The sequence below is a fragment of the Phyllopteryx taeniolatus genome, chromosome 12, assembly GCF_024500385.1.
Source record: "Phyllopteryx taeniolatus isolate TA_2022b chromosome 12, UOR_Ptae_1.2, whole genome shotgun sequence".
Taxonomy (NCBI): domain Eukaryota; kingdom Metazoa; phylum Chordata; class Actinopteri; order Syngnathiformes; family Syngnathidae; genus Phyllopteryx; species Phyllopteryx taeniolatus.
Genome location: NC_084513.1, coordinates 20,665,556 through 20,693,537, shown reverse-complemented (window position 1 = coordinate 20,693,537; position 27,982 = coordinate 20,665,556). Strand labels below are relative to the sequence as shown.

Here is a 27,982-nt window from a genome sequence, read left to right as displayed (position 1 = left end):
ACAATTCTTAATGATCAATTAATCAATTATGATGGCCATCCCCAAATAAACCCACTGTCTTAATTGCAAATTATTCAGACCATTTACAGGAACTTTTAAAACAATCTATATTTAATTTGAAAACTTATATTAGATTACAGAAAAAGGTATTTGGAAGTCAGTACAATGTGTTGCTCAGCTTTAAAAGGGAGATCTTTGATGGAAGTACATAAAGACCTATACAAAAACACAGTTACATGGATATTGTTTGATGGTCTAGTATCGTTATCACTGGCCTCTAAAGGATACTATCAGCTACAATCATCAACAGGGTTCATACACGTCATTAACAAATCTTATTTACCTATCAGGAACCTGGGTTAGGAAATCATTACCTTGCTCGTGCCATTATTTTGGAAACACTACCAAGGTGTCACACACGGCCCACATAAGAACTCCTCAACTGCGCAATACAAAAAACAAAACTAGCAAATAGGGTAAAGGAAGCAGCTGCCTACAAGAACAGAAGCCAGCCAGCTCAATACAGTGAGAAATTGGAAGAACCATCTCAACCTCTTGCCCAGAACAAAACAAAAACAAAAACATCAACACATATGATGGAGCCCCATCATAGGATGCCAACTTTATCGAGCCATTGGGAATTCATGGCGGCATGTTTGAGCAAATACTTTGGCCATCGTTGAACAATAAAGATCATCATGTTGCCATAGGGAACAGCAGCACCACGATACATTTTTTATTTGTTTGTAATTCTCCAACAGCTGTTTTGTTTCTCATGGGATGGCTTAGAAAAAAATGAGCTAAACACACAACGACTTCAGCTTTTTAGGTCAGGCCTCGCGCTACAGTTCCCGAGACAAAACCCTCCTCCAGAGATGCGGTGAACGTACAAGTGATTCAAGAGACAAGGGGGCACTTGACGCACAGCCCCCCTCGTTCTTTCAATCCTCATCTACAGCCCTGAGAAAGCCAGACAGAAAAACAGGCATGGGAGAGGGGCGAAGGAGGCAGTGGGGGGTGGGGGAACTACGTTCCCATGGTGGCGCATTTGAGAGACTGTGCTTATTGAAGTGGCGAGGCGTACACAGGTTAGTCTTCATCATCGTTCTCGTCATACTCGTCCTCATCGTCATCATCACCCGTGTAGGACACCGGGGTCTCCACGCGAGAGCCGCTGTAGTGAGAGTCGTTCGAGCTGGAAGCCATGGTGCCGTCAGGGCAGCCGTCGCTACATAGGAGGAGGAAAAAGATGTTCACGTTTAGACAATGATAAAAAAAATAAAATTGTTGAATTTTTTATCTGTTTTATTTTTAAACAAGAGTATTTGGTACATTCCTCCAAGAAATAATAATTCTTGAATAAAATCTAAATGTAGTACAACAGTAAAAGTACTTAGTGCTCTGAAATACTTCTGTTCTTCTACTTTGTAAAGTAACAGCAGAGGGGAAACAAGCTAATGTTCGCGATGCTAGTTAGCCATATCTGCCTTGGTAGCAAACCTGCAGTATTTATTTAACGAATTGTAGACACGTTAACTCTAGTAGGTGGTGGCAAATGTTAACATTCGTTTCAAAACAGCGTTACAACAATATATTAAATTTACATTATTAAAATGTTTTTCAAGGAAATAAATGGATAAAACACTTATTTGTTGTGTCAATGGGTTTGGGTTCCATTTCTGGTTTAATGTATGGCTCATTAAAACAGTACCTCCAACAGTTAGAATACCTGGAGAGGAATTTTACAAGATAAAAGGGCAAACCATCCCAAAAAATAACCAAAGAAAGTGAAATGTCTCCCACCTGGCTGTGTAACGGGCTCCATTCGCAGAGGACCCTCCAGTGATGTAGACGTTACTGATGGGTCCCTTTGCCATCTCTGGAGGAGGAGAGACATCATCAAGTGAAACTGTGATTCTTGATGAAAAGCAGCAGCTCTGTTTGTGCGCGCGTCACATCAACAACGCTATTCAGACTGACCGATCACATAGGGCTCCAGAGCTTTGGGCACCAGGCTCCGTGCGACTTTCAAATCCTCCGGAGAACACTTGCCCACCTCCAAACCACAAGCCATGCCCATACGCTTCAGCACCTCAATGTCGTCGTGGATCTCAAACATGCTGTCAAAGTTGAACAAGTACTCAAACCTGCCGATCAAGAACAGAAAAGAATATTTGGATCCAGTGTTTATGAGAAACATATCGAGGTACATTTCTCCTCATTGATATCGTTGTCAATGTGCGTGGTCGCTAAATGGCATACTTGTCATTGGAGATGCTGCAGTCGATCACTGTTTTCTTGCTGGTGTTGACGATGATGAAGGGTAGGTGGATGATGGAGTTGGGCGGTGGAGGTCTGTTCGCTTGCTGCTCGCTCTGTCTGTTTCTCTGAACCAGGTTCTTGAAGGCTATTTGCTGCAACACAACAACAACTTGCCTTGAACAAATAAAGATGGATCACCGTTACTACAAAACGACAGCAACAAACAAATTCACAGTGCATTATTAGTCTGTGTTATACACTCATTACGTTTCCATGACTGTATTCGTACATTTTCTTTGGAAATCACGCATACTAGAAGTGGAACGGTTCACTGAAATCCACAGTTCGGGCAGTAGATTGGCTTTGTGGTTATACATTGAATGTTAGGAAAATCAATTGTCAACTTTTATAATGAGGTTAAAAGTGAAAGAATAACATTACCAACAGACCAGAGTAATCAATCCACACTGAAGCGATCAGCAGGGCTCCAGAGCGCTACTAATTTCAGCACACGTAGGACCTAATTTTTCAACGGTGCGCCTAAAAAAAGTTCTTTCACACCTCGGGCTGGGCGATTATGGAAAAAGTAATGCTCACGATTATTTCAAATGATATTGAAAACACGATTAATAAATGATTATTCATTGATTTCTAAACTTCGTATTTAACTACCAAAACTCAACTTTAAATATATTTTAATAGAACGATCAGACATTAGCAAATATTAAAACATAAATTAAAAGAACAAAGAAAAACAAATACAGCCATGGCTAAAAACGTTTTATTTAGCAAATAGAAATAATGTTGGTAATCCTAATTAACCTAAAACAGGAACATTTTAGTCTGATTTCATGTCAATCAGGGGGAAAAAAAGCATTTGGGTCTTTTTATCTGCTGTTCCTGCTGTACACACCTTGGCCCCTTGGGGCCAGTGTGGTGCGATGCATGCAGAGTTGCATATTACAGGAAGCTAAAAAAATTATAAAAACAAAAAAAGTAGAAGAAGAAATCTTCAATAAAGCTTTATTGAACTTGTTTTGCACAAATTTAGGAAGAATATGCCTGTGAGTATGGTTCTATTGCCTGACTGTATATGTTACTACAGCAATTTGTGTGTAAATATTTGTTAGCTGACGGTAAATCCCTCCCGTGATCTGATGCTAATGTTAGCGAGCCCGTTATTAGGGTTTCCCCTTGAATAATAGCATAAACTGGCAATTTCTAAAATGATGTGTCTCGTGTATTTAAATAATCACCGTGAGTCATTCTTTTTGTCGTGGGTTTAGTTTTACAGTAAACTAACTGGGGTGTTAAGAACCTACCGCGGACACCTTGCTCAGAAAACTCATTTCGCCCGCTTTCGGTCATAACCCACAAATGAAGAGATGGATTTTGTTGTCTCTTGTATTTGTGTCATTTGCCAGGCTTATAAACGCACGAGACGTAAAAAAAATAATAATAATAAAAATAAAATAAAAAAAAAAAAAAAAAAAAAAAAAAAAAAAAGGTTTTATTTTTCTCAAATTTGGTGGGAGTGGCAGTACCAGTGCGCTGGTATTGTTAAAATCCCTGTGATTGGATTTGATTTGGATTATGTTGAGATTCAATTCAATTTTGATTTGTTAGGTTGTGTTTAACTCTATATCGATTCAAATGTTTTGATATTGATTCAGTAAGATTTATTTTCATGTCCATGTGGACATATGTCACCTCACATATTTTTAAGAAAAAAACATTTGAAAATAAAAATCTGCACAATAACTTATTTGTATTTGTAATATCTCAACCCACCCCTCCTCAATAAACCCCATTTTTAGAGTAACTCATGTTCCGTATCAGCAAAGCAGTAGAGTATGCAATTGTTTCAAATGTTTCAAACTGCAAAAAGAAACTCATTGGCTGATAGTGGCACCAACTGCTGCGGAATGGTGGTGTACATTAGTGGGTGGGTGGAGCCACAGACAAGACACTCGGCTAGAAGCTTGACCATAACATACAGTGGCAAACCAAACCAAGCTTTGAGGAAACATGGCTTCTCAATCACTCCCACCTGTAGTATGAGCTCCTGAAGCTGCGACTGTTTCTGTTTGATCCTCTCCAGACGCCTCTGTCGCTCCACCTGCCGTCGACAAAAACAATACTTGCAGAGACAACACATGCAGAGAGACTTCTAACGATTGCGCATCAGTACCTCGAGGTTTTGGCACTCTTGCGCCGAGTTGGTGGGCAGGCCAATCCACTTGATCTCTTTCTTCTCTTTGGAGATGATGTTCATGGCCATGAGGACGTTAAGGGCGTCGTACACACGCCGCCGAATGTTCTTCTGGTCATACACATGCTAAAAGAAAAAAACATTTCAAACGTCAGCAAGACAACGAGTACGTTATAGTTCCCGATGTGTGTGTTGTGTGTAGGTTTGCATCATTGTGCGGTTGCAGCTCTCACCGAGTCGTTGGGTGACATGAGGTTGTCGCCCGAGCTGAATTCTGCCACCAGCTCATCTGCTACCTCGTTGTAGGTGGTGACGCCCTTCTTCTGCACCTTCTCGCACACTTTCATGGAGAAATGCCTCAAGCCCTTCCCATTCTTCTCGCCTTTCTTGCCACGTTTCCTGTAAACACAACGGCACGCTCATCAGTCCATGTCTTGATTTTAAAAAAATTTAAAATTAAAAAAATAATCCCCAACGAGCTTTGGAGGACTTACCCTGACGACCAAGGGGAGGTGTCAGAAGGTTGAGTCTGAGTGAGGAACTGGGAATTGGGTGTGTGGGGGCTGTTTACCAGTATAGTATTGGATACCGTTGCCCTCTGAGGTGTTCCAATCACCTGGAAAAGTAAAGCGGGAGATAATATCCACGTTTCCTCAAATAGTGGCCAGGTGTGTTTATTCACTCAACCGCAGAGCACCAGGTGTTTATATGAAGTGGACGACTACTTGCGGCGAGGCTTTTATTTGTACAAATACTTCCATTTGTACCATTTCTATTTGGGAGTCCTGTTTCTTTGTTTTTAACAAAACAGGACAGCGTTCAGACACAGTCCAGTTTGGAGGTGAAACTAGTCATTTCCTACCTAGTAGGGTTACATAGTCTTCTGGTACTGTAAAAAAAAAAAAAGTACAGCAATACCTCACTGTCAAAAAAATGATATGATAACCCATTTTTTCAGTACCGGTATTTTTAACGGTGACTGGACTCCCTGATTGTGCTGTGTGCAGTTTGTCAGATAGCGAACTATTCTCCGAAAAAGAAGCAAACCGTGCATGCTTCAAGATGGCTGTTTGTCATTCCCACTTTAATAATACTGTAATAAGTGACACGCAAAACAGAGAATGAACAAGTCCGCGAGCTTAATGTAACAATGCAAAACTCCATACACAGGCTGATGAAAATTTGCATCAATGATGCAGTAACTATGAACACAATTTTAGCACAAACAGAGCAGTGCTAAGTGTTAAATACTTATATTCTGGTATGATAATTAATAAGGATAGGAGAGACGGGAAACCACTGCACGTCTGCATGAAACGCTCTTCAGCATAAAACAAGAAACGCACCTCACACATAATATTTTGCTATGGTATAATTTCAGTATCGGTATCGAGGTACTTTATACAGGTATAGAAGCCAAAATGTTGGTATCATGACAACACTTGGGTTTTTGCATGGTCACTTATGGTGCACGCACCTGTCTGTACAGCAAGTTTGCACTTGCGGCACAGCTGTGAGATCATGTTGTCTTTCACTATATTGATGAAGTGATTCGTTTATTTACAAGCCAGTCCTCGCAACTTGGTCTTCTCAAGGCAGTGTTTCCTTTTTATCAAATAAAGGACAACTTTAAACAAATAAATAAAATGAAAAAAACATGCCGAGCAGCTATGCTCTAAATGTCCCAAAAACAAAATGTCTCCCTGCTACTACAGCAGTACACAGTGAAGCAGCGGACCCTCAGATCTTCAGGAGCTCATTAGTGGAAAAAGTCCAGATTTTTGTAAAGTTTCAAATAAATAAAGTCCGAAAGCCAATCAAGAGTCCAGAATGAAAATGCACATGAATCACGTTCACAATGGTAACAATGACGACCCCAAAAAGTGAAATGGTACTGAGGACAATAGAACTAAAAAAAAAATTATAATAATAATTATGCAGAAATTGGTCCATGAAAGGTAAGGAACTTGATTACTACACACTTTGTTTTATTGTTTGACTGTTACCATTTACTTGTACAACTCCTTTTTTTGCATTTGCATGACAATAAACGATGCTTAAATGTAACAACAGTCCCTGAGCAGCATTTGGAAGGTTGAGGTGATGTCTTACTGAAATACCAATGACAGGGTTGATGACCAAAGTGAAAGAAACAATGTGCTTCCCTTGTGCTAAAGAACTGAGGCATCATGAAGGCAGGCACGATTCCTTACTAAGGTGATATCTAAGCTGATTGTCATGATGTATACATTCCATGTATATAATGGGATGATGGATGCAATCCTGCTGACTGTAGTGGTTAATAAGCTTAGGATCAACTCTCAGCGACTCTCCCGCCAGGTCACCTCACAATGATAATGGAGGGGGCTTACACAACGGCAAGACACACCATAGAAGGCTGGCGAACAGAAGTGTGTATTAATCGTCACTGATTATTATCATCATCATCACGTGTGACACAAACGCGTCTGTTTTAACGATGGTGAGCGTGTCTGGTGAAATCCATGACAAAACTTTGTGACATTAAGGACTTACCATGTGTGGCAAATGCTGCATGTGTGAAGCAATATTCACGTTGGACGGCCCAAGCGTTTTAGGCAAAAGCTGTTTGGCCACGGGGGCGGTGGCAGGCTGGACAGCAACCAAAGACAGGACACCTAACAGGACACGTGAGAGGACAAGCAATGAGTCCACACCGCCCCCTCCTGTCCAAGCTGACAGAAGACAGAAACACAGTGGAACCTCTAACATTGAATACTATCCCTTCTCGGGGAAGCAGGTCAACCAATTTGTTTACAGGAAAAACAATTTTTAAAAACGTAACATGGCGCAAAAACAAGAAAGCTTTGGCTTTGCCAAAGAGGAGGAGATGGGAGACAAGTCAAGCTTGTGAAGCCCTGCTATACTTTATTTTAAGCTAACATTTTTTATTGTTAGAAATTCTAAAATCCCACGTTTCTACCACTTTCTCCCTCCATTGCCGCGCTTTTTTTTTTTTTTTTTTTTTAAACCATATCAGAGTACATCAGGTGTGTTGTGTCTTACAGCGAATTAACTACTGATTCTTCCATTTTCGTCTTTCTGTCCTTTCTCTGCAGTTTTCACTGTAGCGCTTTTAGGAAAAGTGTTAATTCATAGAGGGCTAAATACGTGAATAAAACTGCTCTTTGTAGCAAAACGTACGGCTTGGAAAGCATGTCCAGAAGTTGACGTCGCTCATTCTCCTCTTTTCTGCGACAAAGTTGCTCGTCGTACTCTGCCATCTTGCTCTTAAAAGCGGCAACTATTTCTTCAATGGCCGCACTGGGTTGCGCATTCAGCAACGCTCTCAACATTTGTACTGTACACATTTTCACAATGATCTCTGCTGAGCGAAGTGTTGATCACAAATGAGTCTCTATTCAGCAGGCTAGCGAGCTAAGCTAAGGAGCTCGAAAGGCTTCAATGTGCGCAATGTCGAGTCACACACACGCAGCCATTTTGATAATTACTCACTCGCCGCCTTCTCATCTGCCATCCACCTGACACGACGTCTTTATTAATAAAAGTGCTTAAAAACACACCCACAGTGGTGTCTCGGTCCAACCGCTAGGGGCACTAAAGAGAAGAGTGTTTAGATGAGGTTCACATATTGGATATGAGGAAGAAATGAGACGACGAAGGTAGCATTGTGAAAATTGCTGTGTGCTAACTGAAAATTAAAGCTAAGTAATAAGAATCAAAAGTTCGTTGGGAATACAACACATACAAATCTTCAGATAAAGTCCGCAGTGCGTTATTTCCTAGTATTGATATAATTGAGATATCATCCTCTAAAACTGCTTAAATCTATATATTTTCATCCAGAAGGCTAACTTGCTGACCACAGATCGACGCAGTTGGATCTTAGCTCGATGTAATGAATGAATTTCTCCACCCCTACTTTGCAGCGTATTCAAGATAGCTTGAAAGGGATTTGCAAATCACTGTATTCGTTTTTTAGTTACATTTTAACTCTTGGAATAGGGGTTGGTAGGACACGTGTAAATAAAAATAAATGGAGATATTGAGTATAATCAATAAATACAGGTTATATCTTAATTGAATCATTGTTTTACATTCATGCTGCCATTGTTGTGTGATGTCAGAGTGAAGTCAGGGTAGTTTGAGCTACGCAGGGTTTGCAACACGGAACTCAAAGTGGTCCTTTTTCCTAGTCGAAATCCAGGAATTCCAACTTCACAGTTGTGTTTTTATGCAACTTTTGATTTTTTTGTGTGTGTGTTTAGTTCTGTTTAACTCTCACTTGTAAGATTTCAACTTTAAAGGTTCCTCTATACTTTTGTGATGAATGTGCGACTTAAAGTGTGTTGTACAAAGTCGCACTTCCTACCTTTGCTGGGGCTCAGATTCTGATCAATGAAAACCTTCAGCTCTCCATTCGTTTCTATTAGACCAGCCTGCAAAGAACAGGAACATTAAATAATATCCCCTCATAATCCAATCGTCCGAACTAGGTCATCATATCTTCATGTCATGGGCGTGTAGTCGCTTACATCTTTAGCCATGATCCCAAAGGACCGGGGAAGTTGAGCCTCAGTTGGAAAGGGATTTCTTCTTCTGTTTCACTATTCAGACTCTTAAGAGATAGACAGACCCGATAGATGGATGGATGGATAGATATGACAACTTTAATGTGCTACAAGAAAATGAATAGTTGACCATAGTGTTGCACCAAGTACCGATACCAGTATCGGACCAAGGTATTAAATAGCACTGTACCAGTTTTTAAATAAAAAACGGACGCATGAGCGCTCCTACTGTGTTTGAAAGGCCAGTACACGCAAAGCCGACAGTCAGCCAATGACTGCCGGTCTGCCAACCAGTCAGAAATGCCTTTTAAGTGAGGAGGCTTGTGTGTGGGAGCCAGGAGAAGGAAATGACTACAAACTGCCGAGCTCCTGTGGACTCTCCACTCCTCACGGACAAACAAGATGCACGAAACATCGTTTGGAACTATTAGCTAATACTCGCTCTTAACCAGTTAGCTCCAAGCCTTAGCACGCGTTAGCCACAGGAATAGGACACGCCACAACCTCTTATTTTTTGTAACACAATAACAGAAGAATGGTAGTGGTGAGAGTGGGAGGCAGGGACTTAACTTCACGGAACAAGCAAAGGAGGCACCGGCGAGAGATGCGTAATTTGCCGATAGCGGTTTCCTGTACTGTACAGAACTGCATTTTTAACAATACATCAATGTTAAATGGATGTAAGTGTATGAAATGCTACTCAATGATCATAGTTTCTCATATATGTGTTGTCTTAACTACAAATATAGGCAATCATAACTTTATCCCTTATCACAAATTATATCACCTTGGGGGGCATCCATTATTCGCATTAATTCGCTAATGGCGGCTTGGCTGGGTCCCTATCCCTCGCAACTACCAGGGGTCCACTGTAATCATTTAGAGCCATTGTTTAACGTACAAATGACCAAATACTCTTCAGCCTCTCGACAGTATTTTCTGATTTTTGTAATCATTCATGAAAGAAGACTGATTATCTTTAGTGGTTAATAAATATAAGACATTTGTAAACAGCTGCGTTTGCGTTTGAAGAGAATGATCAACATTTTCCCTTATTTTCAGACATGTTACGGCCCAATACAGTAACTGAATCATATTCAATTTATGGGAAAAACAGAAGTCAGTTTAATCTGTTACGGAAATAACCGTCATTTGATGCCGTAGTCCAACTTGTAACTGACATGTAGTTGGACCTGAAGCAGCCTCAGACGTGTATATAACTAATAGCCCTTTGACTTAATCAGTACCCAAGAAGTTGGTCTCATTTTTCAAAAAGGCTGGAGAGTACAACATAACTTCCTCTCGGGTGATATTGCATAATTGCTGCTTATTTGGTTTTGTTAAATCCTTACCCAGCACCAAAGAGTAATCATAAAAAAACAGTGGTCAGGAAAAATGGTTTTGCAAAAGACTAATGCAAAATAAAGGTTTCTCCGATTAATCGTTGCAATAATCGATTCTAAAGATATTTAATGGCGACGGCCCTAATAACATTAACATACATGGGTCATATAGCAATGATACTTAATGAAACAACAAACATTGATAAACAAGTCATTTGTCCCAAAAACTGTGTGCCTGATGGATGATCAGTCAAATAGTTTACACCATTATAATCTGACCCAATACAAATGGACACTCAACCCTTTTTGTATCCAAAACACATGTTTGGATTCCCGTTACAAAGAATGAAAATAGCAAAAAGAGAGGTTATGAACTTTTTAGTGTTTATGGTCGCACAAGGCCTACTTCAAGTGCAGGAGAGGGCGAACTTCTGCCACAGGTCACTACAAAAGATTCCAACTTCACGTACACCAACTTACATGAACAAAAAAGTCATATAGCCGCATGTATAGGACGACTAAACGGCACGCTAGGCCCGTATCCCCCCCATCGGGGCACTCTTTTGTTGAGGTGCGGCTAGCTAACTGATACCGCTAACCCACCGTGGCTGGATAGAGCCCCGCTGCTAGCTAGCGAGCTAACGCACGCTTTGAAAGCGATTCTGGACCACATTGGCCCCCGTTCCCCCACCCCCCCTCCATCGCCCTTAAAAGTGGAGAAGCCGCAGAGCCGTTTGGACCACCGTTCGAATGGACCGGTGAGTCAAGCGGGAGAGATAGTGTGCACTTACGCGTGTACTACAGCTGCTTCTTCGACGGCTGCCGTTGTTGTTGGCATTTGAGAGCGGAGGAAGAGGAGGTCTAAATCCCTAGCAAACAGGAAACATAGCGAGCAAAGTCAAACTATACTTTGGGAGCATTCTGGAAGAATAATTTCATATTCAATTGATTTTGTTTAAAAATCTAATTGTGGGACAGCGAGGGGGAGGGGGGGGGAAGCATACGGTGTGTGATATAAATTTAGTCAAAACGGTCGTCGCGGGGGGTGATCTTAATCGTCATATGCACACCTGTCAACGCCAAATGGTGGCCCCTCGTATTACATTTAGGAACCACAGCAACTTCACAATAGTGCTATTTACAATAGTTGACCGCGGATAAACGTACACCAAAATAGAACTTCCATACTAATTTAACATTCCGTTTCTTTTTAAAGACTTTCGGGAAGTCACAGTTGTTTTGCAATGTTAAAAAGACACACATTCGAAACGCTAACGCTCACAACTAGGACACTTTTTTTCAATTTTTAAGGGCGGGTTACTTGGAGAAACTAGTCTCCCGTACATTGTGACAACCAACAACAACAGTGGCGGCTTATCAATAGCCGTGTTTGTTAGCAAGCTGCTAACTCGCGGTCACCATTGAAGACCCACTGGCGCTTTGTTAGCCGATCGGGCTAGAGCTAGCGGCCGAGCTAAGCACCGATATCATCGACAAGACAGCTGGAGTTAGCTTTTTCAAAATCGCTTGGCTGTTTTAGAACATCAACACAGCCTCCGAGTCGCGTCACACATGAAGCACGTCGGCGGCGAGGCCAGAAACGGGTTGATGGGGGGGGGGGGGGGAAATACGTGCTTACCGGTCCACTCTACAAGTTAGCGAGTGTTGTTAGCCTCTTCTATCCACTCTCGGTTAGCCTTGCTACGGCAGCGCGACTCACAATCTGATCTTGGCGGTGTCTGGCTTCACTTGCATCTGATTGGTCGCGTTCCGCGAGACGAAAGCAAAGCAGTCGCAGTAGCCCACGCCTACGTTTTACAACGGCGTTCTGATTGGACGGCGCTTTGGTTCGAGATCGAGGGCACTGCCATCTGTCGCAAAGGAGGTGGTATCGCAGCGTGGTATGCTCCATTGAAGGCTTGCCATCAGTCGGAGATACCTTCGGGCATGTCCTTTTAATTTAATAATTATGCTATTTCTGAAACATTATATATATGTATTTGGTGGTGGATGATCATGGTCAGCAAGGGGTTCTTTGCTGGTCTAAATACTATCAATAAAAAGCGCTGACCTACATTTGCAACCTAAATTGTAATATTTGTTTTACAAAATGTTATTGATCAGAGGATAGCTGGCCCACAACAATGCTAACAAGGTTAGGAAGTTGAAGGAAAAAAAGCAGGTCTCAAGTGGAAGAAAGGATGTAAGAAAGGAAGAAAATCAGGCAAAAGTGACACAAGGCTGGCCGCATGAATAAAAACAGGTGTGATGGATGAAAGGATAGACTGAAGGCAGAAAATAAGGTTTAAGAAGGATGTATGGATGAGTGAACAAAAGGCAAGGGAGGGAAATAGGAACAAATGAAGGCAGAATCATTGTTTACATCCAAGAATTACAAGCAAAAACATTTGCTCAATACTCTTTATGTATTATTTCTGTCATGACCTTAAGTGACTTCCTTTTCATTTGACGCTGTTTGAGGCGCACGAGTCTTGCTGTGTCGTAATGTAGTGGTGTTTTGTTCCCCCCCCCTCTCTACTGGAAAACAAACAGAGATGAGGGAAGGCTGACACCGGCAGATAGTCTATCAGCAGGATTTTGTCTGTGCGGCATCCACACTTGTTGCAGAGTGCTTTCATGCAGATAAAACTAAGCTGAACCTCCTAAGCGGCACAAGTTGCTTCGCAGGGATGAAGAGATGTGTCGATACTCGATATTATTTGACTACTAACTGTTATGGAAGATCAAGCTTTGTGCTAAACATGGTGTTTTTTTATATGGGTGACTTTTTCATTTCATGTAAATAAAGTACTTACAATATTATTTCTTCGTGTTCATGCATTTGCTGTCATTATTTAACCTCATCGCACCTACATAATGCACTAATTACCTATGTGTATACGTTACATTATACAGTATACTTTGTTTAATCCTGCACATTTTAACAGAGGTCCAAATATTAGTTTTATGATATCATTACACTGTATAATCAAGTGCTTTGCAATGACAATGCAGGTACTATAAACACCTTTTTTTTTTTTACAGTGAAATAAAGTGGAGAGCCAGCACGGTGAGCGACTGGTTAGCACGTCTGCCTCGCAGTTCTGGGGACCGGGGTTCAAATCCCGGCCCCGCCTGTGTGGAGTTTGCATGGTCTCCCCGTGCCTGGGTGGGTTTTCTCTTCTCCGGGTACTCCGGTTTCCTCCCAGATCCCCAAAACATGCACGGTAGGTTGATTGACGTCTCTAAGTTGTGCGAACGTTTGTTTGTTTCTGTGTGCCCTGCGATTGGCTGGCGACCGGTTCAGGGTGTAGTCAATCACCGGACCTTAACCCAATAGCGCATGCATTTTACCTCCTGAACAGGAAACTGAAGGGAGAAACCACCAGAAACAAACGGGAATGGAGGCAGGCTGCAGTAAAGCATTTCAAATGAAGAATGTGAAGTCACTCGGTCGCGGACTTGAAGCAGTTATTGCAAGTGAGGGATGTGCCACCAAATATAAAAAGTTATTCACTTTAAGTTCATGTCATCATGTCTGTTCCAATACTTTTGCCCACTTGAAAAGTGGGTGGCTTCAAACAAAAGGCGCACTGTCCTGACTTGTTTAACACATCTCGATGTCAATACCAAAGATGGAATTCGGAACTTTTGGTCTCATATTCACCTTTTGATCTGAAACCCAAATGTCTTCAGTATACACCCAAAACAAAGGAGTTGAGCTCAATTTCGGTGTTTCACACGGAAATGTAAATGTTTACTGAGTGACACCAAAAGAATCCAATGACAAACTGCTGTCAACGACAAAAAAGAGAATTCATAAAGTTGCGCCTTCTGACTTCCGCGCATGCGCACAATGAGCGTCTCCCAAAGTGCTGAAGTAGCCTGCGTGAAAATGGTAGGTGACCAAAACAAACACAACACACACAATCCCCGGCTCCACTCGTCCGCCGACGCGTCCGCGTTTGCGCTAACGCTCCAAAGGTCCACGTTGACCGACGCGTGTCCTTTCGCTTTCTCAACGGAAGGTCAGCTGATATTTTGGGACGCTGCGGCTAGCTCGCGAGCTAGCCGCAGCGTCCACCCCACTCGTTATCCTGACAAGCGTGCCACCGTACTTACGAACCCCGAAGCCCGACACACCCACGCGCAAACTCACCGACGCGACCCCGCGCGTGTTATTAACGTGAACAACGCACCGCGGCTAATACAGTGGCGGCTAGCCAGTAGCTCGCCAGTGCTACTGCGGTGTTTCCCCGTTGACTGTGTCTTTTTTTATTTTTGTTGGTCATATCGTCTGTATAACAGCGCCCCCCGTAACGTCATCGTGCTTATGACAGTCTAATATCACTTGAGAAAAATAACGCACGATGGGCGTCATATTAAAAGCTGCCAACCTAGGGCTCGTGGGCCTGAGAGTAGTGCTAAAAACAAAAGACCACCTCACTCCTCCCACAAATACTCAAGTGTGGCTGCCATTCCATTAGTCAGGGGAGCTGTTATTAACCCCCCCCCCCCCCCAAATACTTAAGAGTGGCTGCCATTCCATTAGTCACGTGAGGGCACCCCCGGCCCCCCACCCCCGCTCGGAACTGTGCGAAGTGTTGCCAAGGTGTCTGGGTCTCCCGAGCTCCACGCATCCTCGAATGCCCGCGGATGGACGCGGAGCTGTGCGGGCTCGTCTGTCTCTGCGCGCTGTTCTGTCTCTACTCGGTGTGGGCGCTGTCGGGTCTGCTCGCCGCTCACCGCCCGTTTGCCCTGTCGCCCGCACAGCACAAGCTGAAGTCGTCGCAGAGGGACAAGGTACGGCAGTTCATGTCGTTCACGCAGGCGGGCGAGAAGACGGCCGTTTACTGCCTGACGCAGAATGACTGGAAGCTGGAGGTGGCCACCGACAACTACTTCCAGAACCCGGACCTCTACTGCAAGGAGTCCATGAAGACGTCTGTGGACCGCAAGAAGCTGGAGCAGCTCTTCAACCGCTACAAAGGTAGGCGGTGTCGCTTTATTCCACTGCGGAACTGAAACCGGCGAGTGCGGTGGTAGCTCAACCCACAAGTTTGGTTTACCGACATGCCAGTTCGCGAATTGCAGCTTCCGTGTAAAATCGGAGCCAGCCCAACCTTTTACGGTTTGTCATCGTCTTTTCTTCGAAGCGCTATGTTCTTCCGAAGGAAAATGAAAAATGTTCCAGGTTTCGGGCGGAGGGGCCGCACTACCGCAACGATTGCTGTGTGCTTTTCTTACAAAAAGGATCACTTTTAAAAATGCTTCAAGCTGGTTATTACCACTTCCGGTTGAAGTTTACTGTCACATTAATCATAAAACAAATTACATCTTGTGTATTTCAAACAATAATAACGGGCAGCTGCCTGTTAACCACATCATTGTGCTACATTGAATTTGTGCGTCTGTTTTGGCTCTTGTCAGCGACAAAACAATGTTTGAACAAGAAATTGTACACTCAAATATTTGCTTGACGCATTCTCTTGGTGTAAAAATATCACATGATATGGAAGGCTGTATAATGTTTGTGTGTCACTTTTTGAAAAATGCCATAATCTTAAGTTGGCAGTGAGGATCGAAGTGCTTGTGGAACCGGGGAGAGGCCACTGAATATGCTAGCTTGCGTAACTTGGACAATGATGTAAGTAGAACAGGGCAGAATTCATTTTCTACTCCGAAATAACACGTTTCTCAACAGTTTCAGGTTTTAAGTGATTCCTTTTTCTCTGCAGCCGTTGAGAACATCCTTTTTCTACGCGGTAAAACAAACAAAAAAAAAGCCCAAACTTTATGAACGCTAGTAACACTCTCCAAACTCTCGTGTACAAACTGAAATCTTTAGCGAAAACTCCGAGCTGGCTGACCGCCACTCTTATAAAAAAAAACTCCCAAAACACACATTTTGATTTGAGCCTGCAGGTGTGGTTAATACCAGCTCCCCTGACTAATGTAATGGCAGCCACTCTTTTGAGTATTAGCGGGAGGGGTGAGGTGGTCTCTTGTTTCTAGCACAGCTCTCAGGCCCACGAGCCCAAGGTCGCCTTTATATCGAACCTTTGAAGCCGTAACATCGCTACTCAATAGCAAAAATGTTGCGGCGCTATACCGTTTGAAGCAACGGATCGAACACAAACAGTGCAGCAACACATAGACAGACAATATAACAGTGCTCAATGTCATTTTATTTATCCTGTGCGAAGGACGGATAATATTAGTTCTGTACTGATGAGCTGAGAGGAGTTAAAATTCTCAATGAACTGTATATCTGTAGCGATAGACAGAGTGCAACTACACTGCAAAACGATTTTCACTTCACACCAATATCGTATCTCAAACACAAAGCCAAAAATCAATCGAGCGTTACTCGCGGTTGGCACTTGGTTCGATTAATTAGTCACGCTAGGTCCTCGGTTCGAATCTCGGCTCAGGCCGCTATTTGAGGAAAAGTCGATTTCCGCCGACAGATCCTCAGGATGAGAACAAGATCGGCATCGAGGGCATCCAGCAGTTTTGCGACGACCTTGTGCTGGATCCTGCCAGCATCAGCGTTCTGGTGGTGGCGTGGAAGTTTCGCGCAGCCACTCAGTGCGAGTTCTCCAAGAAGGAGTTCCTGGACGGCATGACGGAGCTGGGGTAAGCCGGTCTGCGGGAAGGCCCACGCGTTTACACGTAGAAATAGAGCGCGCTCTCTTCAGCGGAGGAGCAGCATGTGGCTAGGCGTAGCACCGTTAAATTCGGCGCATTTCGTTCGTCAGCGATGATGCCATGTTGAAATTGAGCCGGCGGGAGGTTCACGTTTGCCCGCCTCGCAGGTGCGACAGCCCCGACAAGCTCAAAGCCCTTTTGCCGAGACTGGAGCAGGAGCTGAAAGACAGCGGCAAGTTTAAGGACTTCTACCAGTTCACCTTTAACTTTGCCAAAAATCCCGGCCAGAAGGGTTTAGGTGAGTAAGTAAAGCACTGAATTCTAGCAGGAGGGAACATGCAGGACAGTCTTAATCATGAGACCATTATTAATATAAAGCGTGTGAGGAGAATGAAGTCGATTTTGGGAAGTTGTAAATTCATCGAACTTTTTTTTTATGAGACGACGAGAAAATGGGAGTGGTAATTGTAACATGGGAGGAAAAAGTTGCAATTTCACCAAATCTACGAGTCAGTTTATTTATTACATATTACAGTTTAAAAAAAAAAAAAAAGGACGTTTATGAGAATTGTTATTGAATGAATAGTCATAATGTAAGAAGAAAAATGGTTTCATTTCATGTTAATCAAGTTGTAATTTTACGAGAAAAGACTCCATTTTGGGAGAGTCAGTCATACAGGGAAAAAGGAGAAGCAAAATATTACTGGGGGGGGGGGGGGGAAGGAATTGAAAGTCATTTTCATGAAGTACGATTATGATTTTTAGTCTGTTGTGCGTCTTTCGAAGCACTTGGTGCACATGTTTTTAATATACAAATAAAGTTGTTGGTATTCATGAAAGTGAAGATGTAAATTACAAGGAAAAATGAGAATTTTATCAAACTAATATTAAATATTGACGCTAAAACAAAAGTTTTTATTTAATGAGGAATGTTGTAATAAATATGAAGTTTAGAAAAATAGGAAATTTTCTGTTTTGTAATGTAAGGGGGAAAAAGTCACAGTATCGGGAGTATAAAATGTACATAAAATGAAAAAGTAAAATAAATGATGTCAAAAAGGGTAATTTTAAAAGAGTTGTAATATTACTCGTGAAAACCTAATTTTGTGAGGGGGGGGGGGGGAATCCTTAAATGATGACTGACAAGAAAAAAAAAAAGTTGGAATTTACAAGCATAAAATTGCTTGTTGTTGTTTTTCTCCTGCAGACTTGGAGATGGCGGTAGCTTACTGGAACTTGGTGCTGTTAGGAAGATTTAAGTTTCTCGACCTTTGGAATAGATTTCTTTTGGTGAGTCAGAAACTCCGCGAGCAGCATTTATTCATGCACAATGTCACCTTGAAATGAATCTTTGACAGTGTCAATCAAAAGTAACCTTTTGCCATCGGTTGGTTCAGGAACACCATAAACGCTCCATCCCAAAAGATACATGGAACCTTCTGTTGGACTTTGGGAACATGATAGCAGATGATTTGTCCAACTATGACGAGGAGGGTAAGAGTTGATTTCCCCCCCCCACCCCCCAAAAAAAAGTGTTTATATTTAATTGGGAAAGCCTACATGTTTTGGAATTAAAGGGAAATAGTATGTCCTGAGTACTTTGAAATTCTGTGAAATCTTGTTTTGCGAGGTTGTATTCAGGCTTTATTGATGTGGTTCCCAGCATTTAGAAGGATTTCATACGAAAAGTAATGGCCTGTTTTAGTGGAAAAGGTACATTTTGTTTTGTGTGTGTAAAAGTCATACATTTTAAAATATATAAAATGTAGGTCAAAAATACTTTTATGGGGGGGTTACTTGAAGAAAGTTATCTATATATTTTTTTTTCTTTATATTTTTACATTTTAATGTTTTACAAAATGTTATTTTTAAACAAACATGGTGGCATAGGGTACTTAGAACAGATGAATGGCATTTCAATGAGGAAATTTGATTTGAAATCTTGTTTTTTTACTATATCATCTGATCCGTTTTTTTTTTCCCTAAAGGGGCGTGGCCAGTGCTTATAGATGACTTTGTGGAATTCGCTCGACCCATCGTAACGGGAACAAAACGTAAAACTCTCTAAAAGAAAACAAACTGGGAAGGAGAATATTTCTTTTAAAGAGACTTTGTAGACTTTTTTTGGAGGAGGAGTTTTTTTTTTTTTTTTTAAACGGTGGCCAACAGCAGCACTTTGAGGATGGAAGAGGGACATTGCCGGAACAATCCTGGCTCCTCCTGCTGGATCTTCGGAATCCTGCGAGCGCTCGCCGCTCCAGGTCGGACACTGATGCAGCACGGAGACGACCTTACGTGGACAAGAAAAGAAAGGACAAAAAGGAGTGCTCACGTCACCAGCACCACAACTTGACCGTACATACTGTATCTATTTACAAAAGAGAACTATATGAAGAATAATATAATTACAATCCCATTTATAAATCATTCTTTTATGTACACTTGAAAGTTGTCTCATGGGTTTGATATGATGTGTCGGTGTAGTGATCGTATCTTCTCCGTTTTGGTACTTGCCGTGTCCACTAAATCGCCGTGTCGCAACTACGCTTTACGATTTCCTTTAGCCAAGGAAAGTTCTGCCGTGACCGCTCGGAGTAGGGATGACTAAGAATTGATGAATCACGTTTTGAATGGATTGAGGCAAAATGGAGTGCACTACTTGGCTGTGACCAATTGTTTACCCTCTCAACTAGTTCGCGGTCATTCAAGAACAATCAAATATTAATTTTTCTACACCCGGGAGGCGTTCTTTTCGCTTTTTAGGCAATAATTCTGAACCTAACAACGCAAAATGAACGATAAGAATGATAAACAGAGCCTTATTAATAATACAATTACTGTTTTTGTTCAATGTTACAGCGAGAGACAAATTACCATTTATTCCTGTAAGTACAGTATGATGTTCCATTTTAAATAATAAAAGCATGCGTTTTACCATAATCATACATGGATTTAGCTCTATCAGTGATTCTCAAACTTCACCCAAAAAAATATTTAGCACTCCAAGTTCCACCATAATGACCAAAATTAAACCACATTAGTGAAGTAGGCTTCATCAAAAAATATGGTCTTCCTAAAAATTACATTTACATTACATAAGCCACTAACAGTGCAGATTGAACATTAGCACTGTAAAATGCAAGTCATGATTCAATTAAAATGTGTTGCACATAAGTTAATTGGAAGTACACAAAGAAATGTTTTTAACTTAAAAGTTAGGTACAAATATACTGTACCAAGGCAGTAAAAACATTTTTTCGAGTACCACTAGGGGAAGCACGCCTACCACACTTGAGAATCAATTTAAAAAGTTGTACTTGTTTAGATGTGCATGGTGCACATGGGCGGTTTTCTTTCTTGTGCTGTCTGAGAAAACGAGGCAAGAATTTGCAATGCCACCTGCAGGAGACGCTGTCGATGTCACAGGTGCCGGAGGTCATGTGCCAGTTCAAGAAGACAATCTTTTTGACAAGGAATATAGGAAGAATCAAGACCAATCTACACAACGCCGCCTTAAAGGCATCAGACGCAATTAGATATGCTGACAGCAACAATGGAGGACAGGGGCCTCTTAACATTTTCCAAGATGCCAAGACTTGAACATGCAGTTATTTTTGCCATTTCTAGCCATGTCGCCTCAATTTATCACTTTTGTTTTCCTTTGAACCACTCATTCAAGCCTAATTTAAGAACATGGAGGATAAGTAAATGTGGAATTGAAGGAAACTTGACATTTCACTTTTTATCCTAAAAGGTACCCTCTTTACATGTCTTTGTTTGGGCCTTCTTGAATTAATACCTGAAAGGCAAATATTTGACATTAGAATGACTTTCCCCAAATTGTTGACTGCACAGCAAGAAGAAAGAAAAAAAAAAAAAAAAAGGCTGCTGCAAGTGAAGACAGTGGCGCACGTTTTTTTCCTTCTTCCTAGACATGTAGTTGCAAGCGGAGTAAAAGGGGTTATTTGTTGCCCAGTCACATCTGAATGGAAACAGTTTTGTTTGATAGAAACCATTAGCCATGTCTGAGTATCTCCATCTAAACATTAAGTGAGGGCAAAACTAAAAGACAACTTTCAAATCACTTTTATTGACCGTCATTTAGAAAACAGAGTTAAAACCGACAACAAATAAATCAAACGAATCCACAAGAGGAACAGTAAACATTATCTGCACTAGAACATGTTAATGCATGTTTTACATACAGCTGTGGACAAGAAACAATGTTGAGTTCGAAGGGGGAAAAAAGTGCCTCTGTATTTATTAATGTTACTTCGGACATTGCAGCAGGGAAGGCACTGATAACGTTTTAGCATTTGGGACACTCAAATTTTTGTACGGGAGTGCAGCACAAAGTGGTTTGTAACAGAAAAAAAATAAAAATACGACGACAAGATTCTGGTCTTGGATGATTTATGCCAAACTATGCTACCCAAAACAACTAAATTCGACCCAGAGGGGAGCCTTGAAGGATTGACAAACTTTACTTAATAATGGGGGAAATTACTGTTCGGTTAATTGAGCCCATAACCAGCATGTATGCTATGCTAATCGTAGCAGGATATTAAAATTTGTATTTTTAAGTTAACAAAAAAAAAAAATTAAGGCGACAGAGGGAAGCCTTGAGGCACGGCGAACGAAAAGTTAGACTAAGGAATTGGCATTGACTAAATTTCCTCGATCCACTATTAACAGAGCACAACTCTTGGTTTATGCCTGGACTGACCACCCAACTAAGGTTAGCATAGCATAGCATAAAACCAGCGCTATGTTCGATTAACAGTTAATTTTCCCAATTATAGATTGACCACAGACTATTTGTCACAACTGCCATCTAGGTCCCCTTTATTTTTTGGTTAATTTTGTAAATATGTTTCGGCTAACCAAGGTGTGGCTGTCAAGTGTCAAACACCTATTGAAGGTGTCAAAAGTTAAATCATAAGGGAACGTAGAGGGGAGCCTTGAGGTACCACGCATGACAAATAAGTGGTGGGCATTTGAAGAATTGTGCTTAATCTATAATGAGGAAAGTTCATGCTCAATTGATCAAGCCTAACCCAGGATTTATGCTAAAATAAGCTCACCTTAGCGTGGTAGTCATGCCAGAGTGGTGGTGGTGTTTTTTTTTTGTTTTGTTTTTTTTATTTAGCTGCTGAGCTGCCTTTTGACTGCAAATTCCTTATCTAAACAAGCGTAGTAGTTTAGCAATTTTGCATTGAAAATTCCAACTGCCTGTCCCGCCCACTAGTGCGCCTTGGTAACATATGCAACAACATTGCCACCGGTCATTCCTGAGACTTCACAATCACGACAAGACAAGCCGACCGACATTGGAGTATATAGTAGGAGACGAAGCACACAAATGTAACCAAATGTGAAACAGTGTCTTCACGGCAATGAACACCAGTTATTGTTACTTAAATAAACAAAATCACAATAAATTACCATCCAAAAAAAAAAAAAAAAAAAGTAACAGGTGCCCCGAAATCCCATAATTCCCTTTAGAAATGCATAAATACAACAAAATAATGAAGATTCTTCTTTTGCTTACCCAGATATTTCCTCACGTCACCTCCCAACAACATCCCTTGTATTATTATCATTAAGATGAGTATCAGTTCAGAAAGCACATCCCCAAGTGCTAAGGGAGTGAGCAGCAGCACACGTGTGGGGAGTTAAACGCGGTTAATGGCGGAGAGGGAAACGCCGGGTCGGGGTAGGGGGACATGCGAGCGGACGCCACCTCAGATGGTCTGGTAGCCAGCATGGCTCCTCCTCCTGCCGATGAGGTAGGCCACCAGCACGATGAGGACCAGACCGGCCAGGGCCGCCCCCACCACGATGGCGATCAGCATGTTGTCTTCATCCAGCTGGCACTCCTCGGCTAAGGGAGAGCGGGGAACGCAAACGGGAGCGTTGCAAAACACTTGTGCAGAAAACGGTCACTTGCTCGAGACGGTTTACCCGTGCCAAACTGGTTGCCGCTGAGGCCGAAGGGCTGAACCTGCAACTGGAAGGTGTTGATGGAAAAGGCCTGGACCACGTCGAGAGTCTGCTCCTCACGGCACATGTAGGAGTAGCCCAAGGTTCCGCGGAGGTAGTCCAGGCTGCCATTACTTGCTGAGAAGGGCTCTAAAACAGGACCGAGGACAAGTTTTACCACTACAGTGGTACTTTGGAACACAATCTACTGGTATTATCAAATGCACATTCATCATCAAAATCAACTAATCCCTTCCAGGCCGCAAACTACCACATTAGTGTTATGTTCTTTTTTTATAAAATAAATTTATATTAAAAAAAAAAAAAAAAGCACTATTGTAGTGCTGCAGCTATTGAATGTTTATATTATTATATCAATTCATATAATTTTAAAAATGTATTCGTAGGGCTGCAATTAATGATTGTTTTTTTTGATGATCAATGAATCGGATAAAACTTTGATTCCATATAAAAATACTGCACATTCTTTCACGAACAGATTGCTGCATGAAAATGCCAGAGCTCACGAAGTAATTATAAATTTAAAAAAAATTTAATGTCAAATCGCTTTACAATAGGTCATGGACCCACACATTTATAATGACAGTCAAGAAATAACTGCATTATTGTTTTGAATGCAACAATACAAATTCTTTATTATTTTCTTTATTATAATTTGCCATTTTGCCAAAGGCATTACCAATACGACAAGTACTTAATTGATTTTGATGCTACTTTGTGACAGTGAGAGGTAATTACTGTTTGAGTGGTTCCATGGGTGTACCCAATGTTACGGCCAGAAGACTCACCTTTCATGTCTGGCCAGGCTGCTGACAGTGAAATTGCATTCACGCGGTACTTGTTGGATGTAGTGTTCTGGAAGGAAAAATCAGATGCAGCTCATTACATTTACCTTTGCATTTGCTGCCATCTTGTGGCCGCCATTTCATGAAGTACAAGAAAAATATACACGTGTGTGACAAATTTACCAGAGTGAAGACAAAGGTCAAGTTGGTTTTATCGGCATCTGCCGAGAGGCGCAGCGTGGCGCTTTCTGCGTCACATGACCCGGAGGTCTTCGTGACGTTGGGCTTGAGGTTGATGACGTCTTGCACCGTCTGCACATGCGAAGATGTAGACGGTCAAGTATTGCAAGACATCCTGATAAACAATGGTGCGTTCAGGTGTGAAGACCTTGTTTACGGAGGCGGAGCTGAAAGTGATGTTGAGCTGGAGGCCCATGTGCGCCAGCAAGCACACGCTGCCATTAGTGCCGGTCACCTGGTAGCGCCCTCTCTCCGGTCTGCCGGGGTCCTTGTGTGGCGCAGTGGTGGGCGGCGACATGGTAGCCAAACTCTGGTGAACGGCTACAGCGGCTACAACCACACCATACATACAGAATCATGATTACAAAAATAAAGTCAGAATATTAAGTCCACTATAAAAAAAATAAAAAAAAGTTCCATGAAAATAAAGTTGGCTCTTTTGATAAAATAGGATGGGGGGGGAGGAATCTGTAAATTGAGAAAAATATTACTAAATGTTTTTGTTTTTTTCCCCCTCCAGAGAAAAGGTTGTTTTCACCCACACCAATTTCATCCCAGTTTTGGTACAACCACCGTTTTTGGAACAGTTGTAAATGAGTCTTTCCCAACTCATCTACCGGCCTGCCAGTGTGACTCTACCACTCGTTTCTTGGAATCCAGCCCCACACAAAACGTCCCATGTGCAATTTGGGACCGTTTCCTGAGCAGAGTCACCCAGCACGTTTATTAGAAGCATTTTTCAAGTTTGTTGGGCTTACTTATTGAGTGAGACTGTTCAATACGCCACCAGAAAATTCCAAGTGAAAAATAACGCAAGAAGCAAAGCATGAAAATAACTCCCTCTTTCCTAATTCTGTCTCTGTAAATCATCAAGATGCTTAAATCTATCAGCTCAGTTATTTATGTTTAGCTCACGTTGCTTTCTCTAGTCATTCTCTATAAAGTGTATTTTGTAAAAAACATTTTGGAGGGGGGGGGGGGGTCTAAAGCAGATAAAATGCATTGAAATAAATTTTTGGGGGCGTTAAAAATCAGCAGTTTGTATAATTCAGTTTTCGCCAGATCACAAAAAAGGGCTGCTGTATTTCCGTTCATTATAATGGGGGTGGGGGGTCTTCGTCTTGGAGTATATAAAGCAAAGGATAAGTCCACTTTACTCATTCGTTTTAGCAAACTTACAAGACACCATGAATTTGTATCGTTTCGTGGCTACGAAGATCATTGCCATGCAATAAAAGAACAAGTTTGGCTAACAGCGGCGTGAGCATAGTAGCGTCACTAAGCTAACACCACTACGTGCCAAGTTCGACTTTGTTTTAAAACCATTACTAGAAAGATTTTCCTTGAAAAAAAAAAAAATGTCGACAGCGCACATTTGTTTAAGATAATGTTAAATAAAACTAGCTTGCTGGTCACGTGCGTGACGTCGATAGAAACAACTGTTTGGTTGACCTCAGGGGGGGGAGGAAAAAATAAATGAATAAAATGGAAAAAAAAAATAATAATAATCAAATTGAACACATACCTAAAATTAGATACAGGGTAAAAGTCAGACACCGTGTGTGGACACCGCCGGTGGCCGTCATGTTGGTCTCCCAGTCACTGCCGGTCAGATGAGGCTCGAAAATGAACTGAACAACTGCAGCAAACAGAGCTAGTAAGCTAACTGTCTTGATGCTAAACTGAGCGTCGAAACTAGAGCACGGGAAAGCGGTTAAAAACCCTCGGCGCTGGCTGACTGAAAGACAACAAAACAATGCCCCTGCTTCCGAAAGGCGAGTTAAGCGAGTAAGGTTGTTGAGGTTGAGGTTGAGGTTTACGCTGCTGCTGCTGCTCGCCCAGGACTTTGGCGTTTAGTGGAGGATCATGTGACCCCGGTTTATGAAACGCCTCAGACGTCACGTGACTAGAAGCGCCGGCTTCTGATTGGACTAAAGAAACTTGCGCCCACATTTATTTATTACTATTATTTTTAAATCGGAACAATTGGGCCAGCAAGAGCCCACCCAAAACTTGCCTTAGACCACACTATGAATTAGTCTTCAAATTTATTTAGAAAAAATAGTTCCTTTTTTTCAAGAAATAATGTAATGTGACTAACCCTATGATATATAATTATGACTTAAATTTCAATGTTTTTTTTAAGAGTATGGGGCAGAAAATGCCCTGCAAAAACTAAAAATCTTACCAAGAATATTTTATTTCTAGTCAAAACTAACACGTAAAACAAAATTTTAAACTTTGTCTACCTATTTCAAGTAAAAAATAGCTTGAAACAAAAACTACTAATAATATATCATAATATAAAATAATATTATTTGTATTTTATGAGTTTGTCAACCATCACCACATTTTTTTTTTTATGCTTATGAAAAGCAATTCCTCCCTCGCACCTTTGTGCATGTTGAGGAGGGTCGTCATCTGACGAGCATCTCTGATGCCCCTCTTCCTTTCTTTTGGAGCAGCTTCCACCCTATGTTCTTGCACTCATTGTGAACCCTGTTATGACGGACCCCAGCAAGTTGACAGCTATAAAGAATTACTTCTATAGTGCTTTTCTACCTTCAAGGTATCAAAGGGCTTTGACACGGTCTCCTCATTGACCAATAGGACAAGATGAAAGTGGACATAAAATGCTTTTATAGTGTTTTATTATTAATTATTGATACAAATTTCCCACCACTTCAGGCCAGTTTCCCAACTTTTATTAATCCAAGGCACATTATTTTACATACAATAAATAAATGTCATAACACATCACCAAAAAAAAAGTCAAAAATAGTGGCTACATTTTATGTACCCTCTACCATCTAGTGGAAGGGAAATTAATTTTCACTATACATTATTTGCATAGAGAGAGATGAACAAAGACATTATTTTTAGCAAATAATTTTGGGACCAATTAAGCAAAAATGGATCATTTCCCACAGCACACCTCATTTACTCTCACAGCACGCTAGTTAAGAATCAAATGTTTTAGTCAACAAAACAAACATTCTATACAAGGTGTGTCAGAAAAGTTATAGGACTGGTCTCTCTACAGATATATTTCAAATCCTAACGTCAAAGCCCATGTACATTTTCCCTTTTGAATTAATCCCCTTATGGTCACTTCACCAGACCTCTGTGCCACGCTTTCATGCACTCTTGGAAGGATCCCTCGTAGCTATGTCGTCACAGTCATGTCATCATCCACGTCTTCCCTTGATGACCCCCTTGAGCCTTGAAAACAGGAAAAATTTCACACGGCGCCAGGTCGGTCGGGTGAGTAGGGAGGTTGCTCCAGCATGGCGATGTTCTCGGCCAGGAACTGTGGGATGCTCAAGGCATTGTGACCAGGCGAGTTGTCCTGCCACTATCCTTGCCTCTTCTCACCCACTGAGCGAAGGAAACGCTGCTTTTTAACCATGCACAATTTTGGAAAAAGGCACACGATTCAATAACCCAGAAATTACATTTCAGTTACTGCACTACAAACTGGAAGAATCAGAAGCCTGGGTAGTTGCAGGACCAAATGTTTGTTTTGGTAGCAAGTGCTAAATAACTAGCACTAATTAGAACATGCTTGCATCTAATTAAAAGTCACCCAAGACAAAACCTTAGTCTAAGGTCCTTGAACATTTGACACTGTTGTCTTAACTCTCTGCACAACTTATGCCAACCAGCGTGTTCAAAATGGTCACACAGTGGTGTGATCCAGCTAACACGAACTATCACATCTGTAACTTGAACAAACACTAGCTACAGTATCCAGCTAGCATGATGCAGATCTATGACTCGTGACCTTTGGAACATAAACACTCAATGATCAATTTTGATTATTGACGCTGTCAGATAGGTAGTCATTTAACATTGACGTTTAACATTACTTACGATGAGTAAACTCTTATCCCTGGTGAGTCTGTCGACATGCTA

General features: G+C 41.6%; 4 protein-coding genes and 1 long non-coding RNA gene across 10 annotated transcripts in view; 1 reads left to right on the top strand and 4 right to left on the bottom strand.

Moving 5' to 3' along the window:
- Positions 1 to 90: 90 nt before the first annotated feature.
- LOC133486725 (transcription factor Dp-1-like) lies at positions 91 to 12,162 on the bottom strand. 5 transcript variants are annotated; one of them, XM_061792305.1, is made up of 13 exons: positions 12,028 to 12,160; positions 11,180 to 11,257; positions 9,010 to 9,092; positions 8,847 to 8,913; positions 7,010 to 7,188; positions 4,969 to 5,090; positions 4,708 to 4,873; positions 4,454 to 4,600; positions 4,313 to 4,381; positions 2,263 to 2,414; positions 1,981 to 2,147; positions 1,804 to 1,879; positions 91 to 1,228 (listed from the first exon to the last, which is right to left on the bottom strand). In XM_061792305.1, the coding sequence occupies exons 3-13, from the start codon at positions 9,019 to 9,021 to the stop codon at positions 1,090 to 1,092; spliced, it is 1,296 nt and encodes a 431-aa protein (XP_061648289.1). In that variant the 5' UTR covers positions 9,022 to 9,092; positions 11,180 to 11,257; positions 12,028 to 12,160; the 3' UTR covers positions 91 to 1,089. The 5 variants fall into 5 exon arrangements, with proteins under 5 accessions (XP_061648289.1, XP_061648290.1, XP_061648291.1 ...); XM_061792306.1 differs by having other exon boundaries at positions 7,010 to 7,131; positions 12,028 to 12,158; XM_061792307.1 differs by lacking the exon at positions 4,313 to 4,381 and having other exon boundaries at positions 12,028 to 12,162.
- A 2,050-nt stretch (positions 12,163 to 14,212) lies between these two features.
- On the top strand, positions 14,213 to 19,984 carry dcun1d2a (DCN1, defective in cullin neddylation 1, domain containing 2a). Of its 2 annotated transcripts, none has more exons than XM_061793216.1 (7): positions 14,213 to 14,286; positions 15,162 to 15,378; positions 16,859 to 17,027; positions 17,207 to 17,337; positions 18,247 to 18,329; positions 18,437 to 18,533; positions 19,028 to 19,984. In XM_061793216.1, the coding sequence occupies exons 1-7, from the start codon at positions 14,236 to 14,238 to the stop codon at positions 19,105 to 19,107; spliced, it is 828 nt and encodes a 275-aa protein (XP_061649200.1). In that variant the 5' UTR covers positions 14,213 to 14,235; the 3' UTR covers positions 19,108 to 19,984. The 2 variants fall into 2 exon arrangements, with proteins under 2 accessions (XP_061649200.1, XP_061649201.1); XM_061793217.1 differs by lacking the exon at positions 14,213 to 14,286 and adding an exon at positions 14,314 to 14,416.
- Positions 18,436 to 20,602, bottom strand: LOC133487142 (uncharacterized). Its single transcript, XR_009791220.1, has 2 exons — positions 20,357 to 20,602; positions 18,436 to 19,329 (listed from the first exon to the last, which is right to left on the bottom strand). It is a non-coding gene; the product is annotated as an uncharacterized LOC133487142 (long non-coding RNA).
- A 1,558-nt stretch (positions 20,603 to 22,160) lies between these two features.
- Positions 22,161 to 25,942, bottom strand: lamp1b (lysosomal associated membrane protein 1b). Its single transcript, XM_061793218.1, has 6 exons — positions 25,593 to 25,942; positions 24,216 to 24,397; positions 24,011 to 24,139; positions 23,831 to 23,897; positions 23,004 to 23,171; positions 22,161 to 22,923 (listed from the first exon to the last, which is right to left on the bottom strand). The coding sequence occupies exons 1-6, from the start codon at positions 25,651 to 25,653 to the stop codon at positions 22,784 to 22,786; spliced, it is 747 nt and encodes a 248-aa protein (XP_061649202.1). The 5' UTR covers positions 25,654 to 25,942; the 3' UTR covers positions 22,161 to 22,783.
- Positions 25,943 to 26,750: 808 nt separating this feature from the next.
- Positions 26,751 to 27,982, bottom strand: part of pou2f1b (POU class 2 homeobox 1b) — a 33,224-nt gene continuing 31,992 nt past the window's right edge. Inside the window, exon 16 of the transcript XR_009791215.1 lies at positions 26,751 to 27,979. The gene's annotated coding sequence lies outside the window, so the exon portion shown is untranslated. The remainder of the gene's footprint in view (positions 27,980 to 27,982) is intronic.